This window comes from Opisthorchis viverrini, assembly GCF_000715545.1.
Source record: "Opisthorchis viverrini unplaced genomic scaffold opera_v5_64, whole genome shotgun sequence".
NCBI classification, from domain to species: Eukaryota; Metazoa; Platyhelminthes; class Trematoda; order Opisthorchiida; family Opisthorchiidae; genus Opisthorchis; species Opisthorchis viverrini.
Window position 1 is genome coordinate 616710 of NW_008751720.1, and position 17417 is coordinate 634126.

The 17417-nt window shown below is 43.3% G+C and overlaps 2 protein-coding genes across 2 annotated transcripts in view; both read right to left on the reverse strand.

Moving 5' to 3' along the window:
- Positions 1 to 8074, reverse strand: part of T265_04083 (hypothetical protein) — a gene marked incomplete at both ends in the record, with an annotated part of 11946 nt that extends 3872 nt beyond the window's left edge. Inside the window, 5 exons of the mRNA XM_009168729.1 lie at positions 715 to 886; positions 981 to 1079; positions 4637 to 4735; positions 6679 to 6777; positions 7931 to 8074. Of these exons, the coding sequence (XP_009166993.1) occupies positions 715 to 886; positions 981 to 1079; positions 4637 to 4735; positions 6679 to 6777; positions 7931 to 8074 (613 nt within the window). The remainder of the gene's footprint in view (positions 1 to 714; positions 887 to 980; positions 1080 to 4636; positions 4736 to 6678; positions 6778 to 7930) is intronic.
- Positions 8075 to 8159: 85 nt separating this feature from the next.
- Positions 8160 to 17417, reverse strand: part of T265_04085 (hypothetical protein) — a gene marked incomplete at both ends in the record, with an annotated part of 60537 nt that continues 51279 nt past the window's right edge. The window contains 3 exons of the mRNA XM_009168731.1: positions 8160 to 8239; positions 9308 to 9392; positions 12922 to 13020. Coding sequence (XP_009166995.1) covers positions 8160 to 8239; positions 9308 to 9392; positions 12922 to 13020 — 264 coding nt within the window. The remainder of the gene's footprint in view (positions 8240 to 9307; positions 9393 to 12921; positions 13021 to 17417) is intronic.

Consider the following 17417-nt stretch of genomic DNA (forward strand, 5'->3'; position numbering starts at 1 on the left):
TCCCAGTGAGGGGCTTTAAAATACCGGCCAAGAATCTGGCCAAATCATGCGGTGGGGAACCTATTCTGTCTACTATCGGTCTCACCGGGACATTTGGTTTATGGATTTTTGGAAGGCCATAAAGTCGTGGTTGGATTGCACTTTTGGGGTACAGTCGATACCAGTTGCCTTGCCCTAAGTGGTTTATCACGGACCGCAAATATGCGCAAATATGCCCGAATAAAAACCACCGATTGTTTACCAAGCTGAAATGAAATGTGCTATTTTACTTTTTCTTACAGTATCCACGCTCCTTTCCCCCGTGGCCAAGACAGGTGGTGACCAACAGAGCAGTCACCTATCTGTTTACCAAGCTCTTCTGAAATGTGCTATTTTACTTTTTCTTACAGTATCCACGCTCCTTTCCCCCGTGGCCAAGACAGGTGGTGACCAACAGAGCATTTTCGTCACCTATCCAAAACAGCTGGACCGACCGTCGCAGCTGCGTGGATGTGTTCAGACCTCATGCGTGTTATGCGCGTCTGACCCACGACTGCGTGTACCACGGACACAAATAAGAGATATGATAATGCGCAAAATACAATGTCAATTTGCTCGCATCGGAGTTCACTGATTGGCTTCAAATGCGCTGAAGCAAATATTGCTTCGCTAGCACGCACACACAGTGACCGCACATGCTCACAAAATTCAGTATTTTCCTTTACGAAAATATACTGCGATATCTCGAATATCCTACTAACTGAAACAAGAGGCGGCCTTTGTGCAGCATATTCACAAGAGATTCAGGAGAGTCGCCCGTGAATACTAAACGGATTTGCATAAGAGTATATCTGCCGAATTGCATGCAGTTTAGGTTCAAGTGGAACATAACATAAGGGGAAATCGACTGAATGCTTATAACCCTCCTGTCATATCCTGGGCGTTTTAGTAAGTAGTATATCACATATGTGGTGGATGGTTGTATTTCCTGCTACGCTTACCTTGTTGCGTACTTCGGGGTTTGCACCGGCAAGTAGAAGTTCACGAACCGTTTTGAGGAACCCGTGTTTCGCGGCAATATGCAGGGGACTGCATCCATCCTTTCAGCCAATAAATAAAGGAAGCACATGTTCAACAAGCTTTGTCATCATCATAATGAGTTTGTAGAAAACAAAGAAAACGACCCTCGAGATCCTGTAACAACGTTAAATCGATATTTGCGCTGCATACTCAAAACTACACCTAAATTACTTTGAGGCGTGCTGTGGTTGTTGGGGAGTCGATTCCTTCACAAGCCAAACTAAACCAAATGATTGGCTGGTCCGAGTCACGTGATCTACACCACAACATATGAATACATCATACGAGACCTAGCTGCTTAGCAGAGGTTTGCCCCACGAGGCCCCTGTAATTCGGTGGGCAGGTGGGGTAGGCTTCTGTGCAGGGTCCTACTGGTCCACGGTTCGAATCCGGGCGACGTCGCCCGACTTCTTTTCGACTTTCACCGTTGTCACGTTTCTTCATAGGACACTACTGCTACTGCTGACAGACTGGTACAGCATAAAATTTGGTTAGCTAAGATCAAATCAACTTAATGTTCTGAGTACATACATATTCAAGACTACAGTTAATTCCGAATCGAGATTTCCAAAAACACAGATGTCGAGGCCCTGCCAAGCTTTTACTGGAAGAAGCGATGTGGGTAGTCAGAAACATGTGAAGAAGGGAAGGTCGATGGAGGGCATTTTAAGGTACGTAGATACATTTTGTGATATTAAGTTTATCTATTCATTTTATCAACGTCACATTTCACGCGCAAAATGAGAGATCTACGGGAGTGAATTCTTTAGATTGTTTAATGCCATTTTCTCGCTCACACTAACAATCCATTTTCCTTAGTCTATGCGCCTCAACAATTTAACTCGTTTTTTTTCTGGGCTAGTGCACAAAAGCACTTTGAATGCGCGCGCTTCCTGGCTTGTGCACAACTAACCAATCAGAATGCTGGCTTGTGCATGAATCGCATGCCTGGCTGTTGTCCGTTAAAATTCTTGACTATCAAAAGTACTGCTACAACCTTGACCTAGTTTTAACTACTAGCCAATGAGCACCCTTCGAGTCTTAGTTCATAAGGTGATGTTAAATGGTACATACTATAAAATACGTACCCAAACTGGATACAAAAGTGCACAGTGCTAATGCCAATTCTTTAGGAAATGAACTGTAGGAAGTGGAAAATGTTGACGTGCTTAGAAAAGACGTCCTTTTCGCGTTCAAGGTCCGTTACAAACCTTAGCCAAAGTGTTTATTGTCAAAGTTTCTCGAAATTGGTAAAAATACTACACCGCGGATGAAACGCACTCAAGCACAATTATACATTATGTCTTCGTTCGAGATAAAACTGAATGCCAAGCTTAGAAACAGTCAATCGCAATCATAAAATTCAGGTGCGTACAACGCTCGATCTAAACGGTCTTTACCCGAAAAAACGGCGTACTTGATTCACACCTGTCCAGAGAATCGTATCAATATGAATCACAACTGCAAAAAGGTGACATTAGAAAGGAGTGAAGTTCCTGGTGGCTTGGCTGTTAGCTAGGATCAGGTAGTTTCCATGAGAACTTTACAGTGACTACTTAATAACAGCGAAGGCATCCGATCGATACCAAATTTCAGTTAACGCTTTTGGTCCGAAAAGGACATCCCGAAACTGTCCACCGTCGTTCGTCCACTCTCCTTAGCTGCATATATTTTCGTCTTGTTGAGAGTCGTAGGGTTTCTGAGAAATCCTACCAAGTTTGATGGATAGTGCTTAAAATCACTTCCAGACACCGTCATCCTGTAGAGGTCACTCGATTCAACTTCCATGATTATAGAGCTCTGGCAGCACCCTGGAGATGTGAACAACTGGGAAATGCCTGACATCAAAAGAATCACGTCTAACTAGACGAGCAGATTTGAATTATTTTTCGTTAGCCATTTACTCGGCACTGTTGGCATGCAGCACGCAATATTCAACCGAGCTTGTAAGTTTAGCTCAAAATTTAACCTTTTAGGTACCACTTTTGAACTCCGGTGCAGCGCTTGAAATTTGAAGCTGTTAGACCAAACTACGGGAAATCACGAGTACTTCGGTTGGCATTTCGGGACGGCGGGTAGCCAGCAGTCAGCTACGGTTGACGGTGGTCCATAGCCATCAATAAGAATCATATATATCAGATATACAGCCTTAAAATGAATTACTGTTATCTTACAGGCATAGAAAAAGCTGACGTTTTTCGTTCAATAGTCCGTTCTATATGGCCAAACTAAAGTGTAATATGCAGATCGCCTGCACGATAATCGACTTGAATCTGATAGCTTGAGAAGTTTCTGTTGAAATGACATCATTCAAACAGGCACAAACTTTGCCAGTGAGATTCGAACCCGTGATCTTGTGTTAGTAGATGAAGGCTGTATCCTTCGTCCATCAGCGGGTAGTCGACAATATGGGTGACTTCAGTTTGGGCTGGCCGAAGTGCCACAACCCTCGAATTACACAGTCTAAATCACTTTATTCGGTATTGACTGATTCCTCAACCAATAACTTCCAACTGCTGGGATAAAATTTCACATACTAAGTGATGGTTTTTTCTTAGTATCGATTACCATCTGTCAATCAGTTCGACTGCTGTCCTACGGTTTTTTTAACAATGAGCTACCGAAGAGGGATGAAAACCTCAGAGCAGTGTTCTTGCCCATTTACACCCTGGTCAAACCATTGGTAGTCATCTGCGGATTTCGAGGATACATAGTAAAACAAAACTTTTTCGGCAGTTGGGAATGTGAAAGTTTGAGTTGAAATTTCATCCTGTGATTCAAGTCGGTTTACAGGTGACAGTAACATAGACCTATACGGCCGTTTCATCTTCATTGCGAACTTCACTGATTCCTTGGGTGGTTCAATTTCTCAGCTTTTCCGTTAGCAACTGTGATGTATGCCATTTGGCTACTCCTGTCTTATCAGCTACTTCGTGAACCTTTCTGCGGAGAAGTTGCTACTTGCGGAACCCGTCAAAACGTGACCATACAATGCAGATGGCATGAGACTGGGAGATGAGTGGTGCGACATACTACTTAAGTGTTAGTCAGTCCCGTTGCTGGTCATCCACCCATGGCTGAATAGCTCAGGATCAGCCTAATACACGAAAAGTCGAGGGTTTCAATCCCGCGAGAAATATGCACAACTAATAAGTCCACAAAATAAGAACCTGTGCACTTATTCTGAGCCTTTCAGTGTAGAAGTGATAGCTGAACTTGTCACTTTAAAGAGATCCTGAGTTTTAGATCTTTGTAGGTTATCGATAAAAGGCCAGCTGATCAGTCGCCTGAAACTTAAATGTCGCCATTCGCCATTTACAAGAACAGTGCGCTGAAATGAGCCTTATAAGCAAAAAAAAACAATATTGAATGCCATATCTTTTTCACCAAGAAGGTACAAAGAAGAACCAAGGTATACACAATCTCTGTGTGTACAAATGAATGTCACATATGAAATGATTGACATTAGTTCGGCCTCAAGATTACACTTCCCGAACACCGAGTGCAGATAACGAAGCAAATAGATGAGCGCTATTGAAAACACTCAGTGCTCTCAGAATATGGATTTTTCACTCACCGAGTTTAAACTGTTCAATTCCATGGTGTGCTTGCAGATGAGTCGTGTCATATCTGGGTCACCGACAAAACAGGCCACATGCAGTGCCGTATTTCCTCTCTACGGTTGAAAAGAACGCCAGTTTAGCTGACAGTGCTGTGTGATTGAGCATAGAAGCAAGACTGGTGTGAATGGAAACCTAATCAAGCAACGTTGGGCATTGTTGTGTGGTCAATCCTAACGCGTTTCAGAAGGCTGTTCCAGGTTATAGTGAATTGTGGAGTCGGTAATTCAACCACACACTACTGACCACAAAAAAGCGATAGTGTAAAGATGTCCACAGAAGCTTGTTTTAGATAGCCATGGCCTTAGAACACACTCCGGTCTGATACAGTCAAATCTGATTGGTTGGTCGATGTGAGTGCCGGAGGCCCTAAATACAACCGCGTGAATTGTATGGTGCACAATCTGATCCAGTCAACCAAACCAGTAGTATCGCTTTACCATACGGCTTCAACAGTTCTAAGATAGTTTTACGTGGATTCTTTTAGAAGATAAATGCCAGGGTTTTCATTTCGATTCCTCGGGCATATACCTCGGTTATGCAGCGAAAGACCCGGTCTTTTGACCTCCACTCGAATTGTATTGGTCACAGAGCAAATGGCCGATATCCCGATCGATGTGCTATGTCTTCGTAACTTCAAGGTCAAAACTGCTCCTTTCATACATTCGTGTGCTAACATGCGATACTTCTGTGATTATATCACTTCGCTTGATAGGTCAGAGATATTGAGAGAACAAATTTGAAGAAGTCCCGTTTTCGTGGAGTCGCAAACGAAGTGCCAGGCTAGGAATGGTGTGGTCGGTTCCAGAAAGTTCAGTCAGTCAAGCTACTTCGTTTTTATGGTGTCGGTAAAAACATGATTGAATGCTGTCAACTGTGAGCTAATCCAGTCTCAGCTAAACCTAAGAAGCTTATCTAAAGCTTCATTGGTGAAAGAAAGGTATCTGTCATTCCTTGGTTCATCACTGCAGTCAGGGTTGCTGACCATTCTTCGACGACCCACTGAAGGTTCTATATTTCTTTCTATTCATCATAGAGGCTTAGTCTCATCAAACATATTTACAAATTGAACCTGAAGTTCAACACAGGTTTGGCCATACATCCATTTGAAAACTGACTTCGTGTTAACAAGGTGATCAACTGAATATTAGCTCAATCTCGGTTCTACTAACCTTCATTAGAATGTGCTGCAGAAGGTCCAAGTGGAAGCATCAGTCAGAGGCTATTAACACAGTTCCACTGAAGGTTTCAATAGAAAATGATCGGAAAACAAACAAATACCCTCTCAATGAGACGTCATCGCTTCTTGATCCACCAGTTTCTTCACACCCGTCTGTCAATTTTTTGGTATTTCTAATGCGTTTGATCGAAGCAGCTCGAACAGGATCTGTCACTCTCTCCCAGCAGAAATCAATTTACATGGTCTTGTGAGATCATTGTGCGGTTCACTTATGGTGCTAGTCTGCTAATGAAATTCAGTCAATCATTCGTGACTGTCGAATAATTTAAATTAATTCTTCAGCTGTCGCACCCTTTTGGTGCCCAACTGCCATGTCACCCGAATGTAGCACGAGGGTTGGGATACTGCTAGCCAGATTACCCAAGCCTGGACAGAGGAAATCGAATGGCGGAGTTCGGGTTCAGTAAATTCGCGCTCGAACCACTTGGACCATCTCACCTCCAATTTATATTAAACAATGAATCCACATTGAGCAGCTTTCATTTTAACTTCTGGCGCTCGACACGTGTTATCGCTCAACATCATCTAACCTCATAATATATTGATGTCTAGTGACCTGGTCATTCGGGCCAGCCAAACATGCGTCACATACGCATCAAGTATTATCTTTATCAAGCAGATAAATCATGATTTTTTGGGTTTTATGGCATAGCCCATGTGATGGACATCTTTCAAAAAACACCATTGCAGTCCAATCATACCCCTGTGTTCATTTAGGGTTGAAATTGCTTTCGTTTTTTTTTCAATGTAAGGACTTACCCTATCACAAGTATCCGTCCGAGCACCCCAGTTCATGAGTTCCGCCGCGCATGCGTGCTGTTGGTTTTCGATCGCCCACAGTAGCGGCGTCTTCCAATCCTGATGTGGGTGGATATAATATCACGGATATTAATTTACTGGTTAAGTGAATGACACGTGATCAGCTGATATCTGATTGAACCCACTCTGGTCAGAATAAACCTCTTGAATGCCCAAGTAACTGCGACTGAACTGATTGTAGATAGTTTACCAAGACTAAGAAGTTCTTTTGGAAGCGAACGCAGATTCCAATGGTAGCCAAGTACATTTTAAAAGGTGTGCTCGAAATGGCACAAGTGATTGTACGATTGCATCTACTCTATTCCAACTTCGTTCCTCTGTTTGTATAGAAAATCAACTAGCTGACACAAACGAAGAAGGTAGATCTGATGACCTGAGATGCAATCATTACTGAAGAACTTGGCGACCAATCAAATGAGGCTGTAAAATGTACTTTGCATCGAGGGGTTGAGTCAACTACAGGACGTTTTTATCTCCAGGGTCTCCTAAATGTCCTGTTGCCAAATCCTCTTCATCAAACCAAAGGTCACCTCCGTCCGGAGTGGAGTACAAGTTAAAACAGTGCCAGACTGACAGACAGACAGGCAGGCATACATACATACATACATACATACATACATACATACATACATACATACATACATACATACATACATACATACATACATACATACATACATACATACATACATACATACATACATACATACATACATACATACATACATACATACATACATACATACATACATACATACATACATACATACATACATACATACATACATACATACATACATACATACATACATACATACATACATACATACATACATACATACATACATACATACATACATACATACATACATACATACATACATACATACATACATACATACATACATACATACATACATACATACATACATACATACATACATACATACATACAGAGAGACAGACAGACAGACAGACAGACAGAAATACTGGTTAATTGTCAAGCCATGCAATTATGAGAACATTTTTCAGCCAAGGAACAGCGAAGAATAGTACTTAGTACATGGTGTAGACATTGTGAAACTGCCAACCATCAGTCAGAGGACACTTCGCATATACTTCACCCATGTATCAATGAGTTAATGCCCTGGTCTGGTGACACGAAGTTTTGAGCACTTTTCGAGTGAGTCACATCGAACAAAGTCGCTGAATCTGTACTGAGGACAGGCTTCCGACCAGCCAGAATCCCAGTTGGGGGCTGTTCTGAAGTTTCCGAAGTTTCTCGGGTGTCCAAATAGTTATTCGTATTTTCCATGTCAGATGATAACAAATCCATTGTTCGAATCCATAAAGTATGGTCTGGTAAGTCGGTCCAAAAAAAATGAAATGACGTTGTTAGACGAAAATCCGCACAACCACAGTTATAGAAATTCATATTCGGCAACTTTGTAGGCTTCGCTTTCCGGAGTGTTCACAGTGTTTGAATGGCGAAACTGTACACCTGAATTGGAAGAATTGAACATGTGAATCTCTGTTTTGAATAAACGAACTAGTAATTGCACTGATAAATCACCTCCAGGCCAGACTCTCCAAGCGTTTTCTACAATCAGACACGGCCAACCTCGCCTTAGTCTGAACAGTAAAGTACACAGAAAGCCGTTGCAAGCACTAACGTAATTACCTGAAGAACAGACATTGCATTGCTTATTTAACCCACCGGTACTTCTACCAGTCAGGCACCGACTGTTCATAATAACTCCTTTTGTGTTGGACGCGCCATGAGTAGCATAACTTAACTTTTCAATAAACAATGGTATCACAATAGATATGCATTGATCTGAGGACAATGTGCAGAAAACCGTCTGTTTGTCAATGTGTCTTCTCGACAACACATTTACTAGGCGTGAAAGTCCCGTAGAAACTGTCCGTTTCGGTTCAGCCTTCAGCTTCCTTTGAAGCTTGTATGGTCGAAAGTTGATTACTATTGTTGTAACTGGTTTGTCACTGAAGTAATTTCGTATGACCAGATAGCTGGACACAAAGTCGTACACAAATCCAGCAAGCTTGAAATGACCCTGGATATCATGATACTTTCTGGTTTTTCTGCCTGTCACCCTAAAGAACCCGAGATCAAGTAAACGAATAACCACAAATCTAGTTTTTGCATCTCATTCGTTCACCGAGAGACTGAGTCCCGTACGTTGTTCTGAATAGAGATTTTTATCTCCTAAGATGCTCATTTTGCCATCCCCGTTCCAATCTTTCGCGGATTCGCAGATGTAAAGCGCCACAAAATGTCTACTGGATATGGGAAGTTTATTCGAGATGTCATCCGGCAAGAACGTTCAATCCATGTCAAACGGCTATTAATCACTCTGCAGGGGTTTCCTACTTAGTAGGAGCATACATCTTATAGATCTTCAGGGTCGTTTGCTCTAGAGACCTTCTTGACAATGGCTTCCTGGGTTCCAACTACAAAACAGATGACAATCGGTCCTGGTCTTCCCATAAGCTGTGACTTGCGCGAGGTGGAGAACAATGATTGTTGGTCTGTGAGGCTAAAGATTACCTTGGAAGCATAGGGTCACAATGGCACAAAATTCTTTACAATGTGTTTGATTCAGACCACGTTCACAGCTGATTAGCCACGGACCCTATGAGGTAAAATATAAGACTATTTTATGTACCAGCTAAGTGAACCGAACGGCACGAAGGTTCGTGAAGACCTCATTTGGAATATGGGAAATTCTACGGGAAATGTGGATTGCTTCACTCCGGCCTTTGACGGCCTCATTGCTCAGGCTTTCCAAGGTATGCAGGTAACTGAAAGCACTGTCCAGTTTCACTGAAAACTAGTGGACTTTTACGCTCGGATCCGGAAAACACTTTCTGTGTGAATGGAATTTTTGCCCTCTGATCGGAGCTCATTTATGCCGGAAAGTTACGTAGCGCGGTTGGGCTGTTCCATCCTTGTTTGGGCCCTTTAGTAGTCCAGTGAATCCAATACATAATAGATAATAATCTGGCCGACTGTTGCACCGTTTTGGCCTGTTGCACCGTTTTGGTCCTTAGCAGCCATGCCATTTGAGGGAAGCACGAGGGCTGGAACGCGCACGGGTCACCCAGGCCCAGGAGGAAGCAGTCGAGATGCTGAGATGAGGTTCGAACCACGAGCCTTCCGGTCAGTAAGTTCTCCCATTAAACAACACCTAGACGTCTCAAGCTCAACGTATCTACTGCATCTCCTGGTGGAATCAAACGAAGTTTGCACTGAATGCTGATAATAAATTTCCAATCAAATTGTCATTTGTCCAAGTACCTTATACTCGTGTTTTATTTGTCCACACTTTGATAGAAGGATAAAAACTGTCCAAACGATGAAGATTTCAAATTCACTCATAATTCTTTGTTTTAATTATATTCACTCTAAATGTAAAAACATAATGTGCATACCTTGACCCCCCATAAAGAGTGAAAATCACCGAGGTTTCGCAGGATTACTTTCCGCCTGTTGATAATAAGCAGACTGGAGCATCTCGGTGGAGATTGAAGCCTGTCTAAAAATAGAGGCATTTTACAGCTTTTTCACCCTTGTTCTGACGTACCAGTTATGCGCACCTTATGAATAGTAGTTTTCCGAGCTTGGTAACTGGATGAGGCTAGACACAATGCTTGTTATGTGTCTTGCAATTTGTTTGTCGATTCGAAATGTATCCTTGGTCTAGGTTCCCTCTAACTGTCGGTGACTTGATGGTACTGTCCTTTGCAAGTCACCCACAGTAGCGTAGGAGAACGCAAATTAGTTCCACGTGTGTAGTAGCCGCTGAGCTGATCTTCTGACATCAGAATAACCACCTTGTGATTGTTTGTCCTAAAAAATTTTCACTGAAACCTGAAACCCCGTGAAATTTCATTGCCTACACCCTTGGTTTGTTTAAGCGTGACTGACATTCTAACATGAAAGCAGCCCCTCGGCGTTACCACCAACTCTGGTCAAATTTAACGGAAGTATTCTGTTTTTCGGCGGGAAAATGTATGTAGCTTGCTTTTCCGGACCTCGCCCACGAAACTTTATTGAACCCTTGAGTTCAGTGTCTTTATATCTAAATGGCACTTTTGCAGGCCTCAGGCCTAATCGTCAGGCGACAATGAACTGGTTCGGCTTTGATTTACTCGCTCTTTCAATGTTGCCTAATCTGTTTTTAATCTGATGACAACATCTATCGTTTATATGAAGTATGCCCCATGAATCTCCAAAGGTACTTCTGCAGATGTATTCAGTATACTCCCAAGATCTATTGAAGTTTGCACGGGAAATTGTAAAAAATCGACCACACTGAAGTACCTGCGCGAAAGTTAGTGGGTTTCGCGTAACTCTCAATGTCTATCACCTCAAGTCTTTATGGCTTAGTAACACGACCGTGAAAAGCACTTGAACTCGTGAAGGAAATATTACTTAGCTCTATTGGCTTCCGTGATTTTAGTCAGCTTGCTTTTCGGATTCAAGGATTTGCTTTCTTGAGCGGGTGTTGTGATCTTGTTAATATCGACGTCCTTTTGGTGATCCTAACGTCAATCAGAACCACACTGTGGGTATCTCCGTAGGACAATGTACCGACGCACAGAGACGGAGCAACAAACAATAGGGTAGCAGAGAAGCCAATCGGGATCAGCGAATGCACGAAAAACACAAACCACGTTGAAAAAAGTAACAAAATTCCGATTTATGTACCTTGAAGTTCAAAGTGTTCTACGGAAAGCCAATGTATATTTTACTCTTAACTCCTGCAGCTGTCTACCCAGCTCAAGCGAATTAGTTACCTGCTGTTTTCAGACACGTTACGGGATTTCTGCATACCCCAACGCATCAAAAAGTGGACTATTCCGGGTCCTTCCGTGGACTACACGACAAACAACACCTGGAAAATTGACCAGGAACTCCTTGTGTGATTGGGCATTCACTCAGACCAGGTCGTTGTAACGCCTACAATTCTCGATGCTAGCTCAAGACTCACTCCTGTAAGTCATACCATTCAGAACACACATCACCTTTCCTGGGAAAGGTTGAAACCATCACGGGCCCCATTCACAGTTTTTATAGCCCGGTTTGGATCTGAGAAGAATGATCGATCGTTGTGACAGACAGGAATTCAAAGGAACCTTTGATCATTATTCAAGTTTAGATTTGGTAGGTGAAAAGTATATTTGATGACTCTGCTCCGAAAATTTACTTTGACAGGGAGTCCATTCTAATGAAGCCAACGCTTATCCAATCAATGTTTTACTCGTGGAAATAGTACACCTCTGAAGGGACAAATTGACAGAGAGGCGTAGCCCATGAGTGGACGACAATGAAGTTTTTTCTACCACAAGTCCAGACGTGTGTTAGGACTTGTTCTCAGATGAAGTAGTACACTCACTCGGGCCCACATTTTCTCTCCTCTCTTTCTCAAACCTCAAAACACTATTCCCGTTCTCATCAGTGTTTATACGACAGTGTTTATGTCTGTCACTGCTTCAGTTACCGTAGACAAACGTTAAGGAACATGTGATGAATTGATTAGACAACGTTTTTCTCTCAAGTAGACCATGTTAATAGGTGTGTCCAAACAGGGTAGGCAAAAACACAGTAATTACATTTAAACTTATCAATAGCCCATTTTCTGAAGTTTCATTCCAACCTGAAGGATAGCAAATTGATCTTGGTTATGTTGTTTCATCCGTACTGATGAGAGTGGGATTGCGATAAGGTTGACTCGGGTGATACTGAGGGGGTGGCACAAAAATTACAGTACTGATCAATTGCTCTCGAGTTTTTTTTTCAGAAATACTTGCTGACCGGGAAGTATATGGTTCAGAGGCAGCCTTGGCACCTCAACTGCTCCTGCCTAGACTTGGACAATCTGGAGATATCGCATCCCTTGTAACTTATTCGAATGGCATGGTAGCCATTAATGGAAAGTTTGCCAGACGCTTATAACTAATTCGTTATTACTACGAATGCCTTAGGGGNGGTGCACCCAGACAACTAAATACTACCCAAAACAGCTGCATTCGTTTGTGTGTATTCTAAAAATGAACTACAGAAAACTTAATTAAACATCTGGAAAACATCTGTTGGTCCAGTAAAGCATATCCCCCTCACAGCCGTTATTTTGGGACTGACATAATAGATGTACTTACATGGTCAGTTCCAGTGACATCCAATCCGGCTGTGATGAGATATCTCAGAATTTCCAAGCATCCCGTCTTCACAGCCACGTGCAGCAAGGTTTCTCCAAACTGTAGCAAGAAAGCAGCAAATGGACGAGTTTTTGTTCACCGCACCGAGAACAGTTGGTTAAATAAAAAAAGAGACATCACGCCATAAAAACCCTCCGGGAACTGCAACAAAGACAGAAGTAAACGAAGCAACACTCGAGAAGCGAGACGTCCATACAGACGTCTGAAGATCTCCGATCGATTTTGTGCGGATTTTTAAACTGACCCTAAGGATCTCATTTTCTCAGGTAATCAGAATGACTGTGTACAAGGTTTGTTACGAGGATCGCAATGCTACTTACACGGGACAAAAGAGTAGACAGCTGAGAGTGCGAAAACTTCTACGCAAGAGGCGTGTTTTTTTAACTGAAAACAAGCATCAGGAGCAAACTCAGAAGGCTCAGCCGTTGCTGTACAAGCTCTCGGAGAGAATCACACGGTGTTACTTGATCAAAGTCAACCGGTACAAGTGTTCAGAGTAATGTTGTCTAGGGGCTCTCTGACGACTTACACCCGAGGTGTCAACCAATGCGACGTTCTGCTCTTATCAGCTGTCTGTCCAGGGCCGATCGATAATCAACCTAACCAGGCGCGTGCTGTATTGACCGCAACCCTAAATCCACAGACGTAGGTGAAGCCCTTTGACCAGTCAGATAATGGAGATATCAGTTTGGCTTAGTTCCCCTTGTATATTAAGGACCGAATATTTCCCTTCTGCGGGTTACCGCGCTGTCCGAACTGTTGAGCCATGAACTTCGATACTACTCCATCACAACCAACCATTCTAATTGCTCCGCTTCAGCTGCACCGAATTCGGCATGGATATCCCCAAAATGTACAAAAGTTGCCAAATGAACCACATATTCCCAACGGTACTCCTCCGAAATGAATTCGGCGCTGTTTGTGATCCACAGTGAAGATGCTCGTGATTATAAAGTCAGTTTTCCGAGTGCAACTAACCAAAATTTCGACAACCAATGTTGGTATTGGTCAAGGAACCGATGACCGAGGTTAAACTAACAGATTCAGATGGGTCAATGCCCCATTGTGTGGGGTGACTGACGGGGGTGTCATGAACGTGTGTATCCGCACGTTAGGGTATGTGGACTGCTGATGTCTCATTGGCCTTGGATAGAACGGCCGGGTAGGTGACGCACATCCCTACCTTGACGAGTTGGTGGAAGTCAGATTAGATGATAGATAATTCGGGACAGTCACATCTATTGGCGCAAAGAAGTTGTAACGTGGATGGTTACGGAATAGGTAGTAAGTCTCAGTGCGTCCGCGTTGGGATTTGGCCACACGATACACACAGAATCACAATTGACCAGATGATTCTCAGCTGAAGCATGGAGAGAATTCGTTTAGCCACTGTCCAATTTATTTAGATGAGTAGATTTTTTCGAAGCCGTCCAAGAGTGCCGTTTGTGTTCACTGAAACCACTAGTCATCCAGCGAGATGTCTCAGTGGTTGGAGCGCGAATTCACTGGTCGCAAGGTCCGTGTTTCTGACTTCTGCGCCTCTACTTCTCCCGTCTAGGCTTGGGTAACCTGGCCAGCACTATCCCAGCCCTCTCTCTTCCTTCGGGTGGCTTGGTAGCTAGGCACCGAAAGGGTGCTAAGCTGGACGATTATATTTACTGTACTTTTTCAGGATACGTACAGATACGAGCAGTTAACCTTGCGGGCATATGTTGTAGGCTCGTCAGGGTTGAGTGGATATTTGGTGAGCATCAGCCGTCTTTCTGGCGTGCTGCCCATTTGAGATATTTCGATATGTCAAAGCTTGGTAGCACTGAACCAGCAGCTTCGGGAGAAATCTGCTGACGGAGGATTAGTCTACATTGTCGATGGGGTCACGTTTTGATCTGACTGTTACTGGACGGTTTCAGCGCTTCATCGGTAAACTGCCCTGTTCAGCTGTAGCACCCTTTCGGTGCCTAACTGCCATGCCACCTGAAGGTTGCACGAGGGCTGGGATACTGCCAGGTTACCCAAGCCTAGACAGGGGAAGTCGAGAGGCAGAGGTCGGGTTCGAACCACAGACCTTTCGGTCAGTAAATTCGCGCTCTTACCACTTGGGCCATCTCGCCCTGCATATGCATTCTTTTTAGTGCTTTTCTTTTCAGTTGTTGACTAAAGAGACGAGTCAATGACTCGACACACTTATACTTTCTGTTTCCAATAGAAACGTTATGCTTTCCATAAACGAAAAATTATACCACAAGAATGATCGAGTGGGCGGATCCACCTACTTGATATATTACGTAAAAAATCGAAACTCTGGGTTTGCTGTGGCAAGATGTCTTTTACACACTTTCATTCTTTAATTCACCCAAAGTTCGGTTTTGATGGGAAACCGATTTTAATAGGAAACCAATTGAAAGATCCCCTGCCGGCTGAAAGGACTAGGGACTGTGTGTACAAAATTAACTGCAACGATTGTGCTAAGGTTTATATAGGTCAAACTGCCAGGGAATTGCACACCAGAATTGGTGAGCATAAAAGAAGGATTAACAAGCCACCAAGGAATGCGGAAGAATACCAAACGCTGGTCAAAGACTCAGCGATGGCGGTACATGCCTTAGACACGGGACGGAATAGATCTGGAGCATGTGGAAGTTTTAAGACGGGGACTGCGATTCACACCACAACGGCTGATAGCCGTGGCGGTGGAAATTACTAAGCATCACAGCGTGAATAGAATCGAGGGTGTGGAGCACCCCAACCGACCAAAGGTCACAGCATCCCCCTTACACAACTTTCTTAGCACTTGCTCACCCACACAGACTTACAGAATGTTCAAACGAAGTTCAAGAGGAACCATCGAATGAACCGAATCAGAAGAACTAGACCCTAGGCTGGACCCAAGCACATGTAGGTTTCCCCACCGACCCAACGCTTGTTCAACCACTCTAACACACTAAAATCCCTCGGCCGACACCCAACAGAGAATTAGGTTGACTTAGCTGATTGGTTCTCCTTCCGCCTTAAATCTCGACCAACCTCTAGTCACTTGACCTGACGAAGCTTTTATGTCAAAAGCGAAACGTTGCCCAGCAATAAATCTACCGATTGTCACCAAATTTTTTCGAAAACCGAATTTGTTTTAAATCACTGAATCGTTTGAACGCAATGTGTCGCCAGCTCTACCATTATGTTCTCGTGCTCCGATATTCTAGATTAGCGAGTGCTATCGATTCAGAAGAATTCCAGACTTCCTGTCTGACGGGGGTTGAAACGCTTATTCGCCCAATATGCCAGCCATGTTCGCGTGCACGTTATGACTACACACTGTCATCATTGGTGCCGGACTACTTGTTTGTCTCCTGGCGCTGACATATGCATGCCCGTGAACAGAACAATCATACTTCCCACAGGCATTCGAATCCAGCATGCACGTTGGATTTGAACAGTTTCGATCAGGTGGTACTTGACTCGTCAATCACCGCATCTGTGAGTGAATAAATCTGTCAAGCAGAACCAATACACGCTTTTCGAGGCTGACATCTGGGAGTGGGGAGGATTTTTTTACTGGTTATTTCGAAAAATTGGTAATATAACAATGCAACCATCTATTTCCTGTGCCATATTTGCCGCCAAAAATGACTGTACAAAATTACTGGGCACTATACGCCCAATAACGTACCGTAATGCGTGAATAACCGCGTATGCAAACAAAAACTTTGAGGCAAACAGTCTCGCTGTTTACCCGTGTAAAAGGACGGTATCTTCTAGAATACCGGTTACTCATCCAGGATAATCAACTGAACCATCTGGATCACAGAATCTTGGAGACTGTGCCCACCTGATGAGGTCAAAAAAGGATGAAACCGGTGTTTGGCTGTCAGAGTTTTCAGCAGCCCTATGAGTAGTATGTCCCGTTGAAACAATCTTGAATCCTGTTGAGATTGTACTAGGTGTTTGGTTTTCGCATTTTTCACCTACGGGAGAATACATCTTATTTTTTGTTGTCGACAGCCAGGTGAGCTCATTTGTGACTTATCCTACCGTAGGGCTTCAAAAAGTGCGGTAGAGAAGCACATCCTTAAAAAGTGTAAATTATAACGACAACGTTAAAATCCCTGTTCTTGGTTTTAACTAGTACCGCAACATCCCAAGTGGTTTTTCGTTTGAAGCACATTCATAACTACCCGGATTGGTTTACGGATTTTTGAGGGCAGTATGGATTTTCATGCACCCAACATCGAGTACCGCATCCCGAAATGGATAACAATATGGACTCCCAGGTGTTATCCCGGAACTAGAGGTGTATGAAGGATGGGGAAACGAAACAGGCCGAGGACAATATCGGATACGAAGTGAACAGGGGTTTTATGCGGATCCGCGAGACAAAAGCCTTGTTATCCTTTGCATACCAGCACTTATTCTAAAGACCGAATTTCGTTACAACTGCC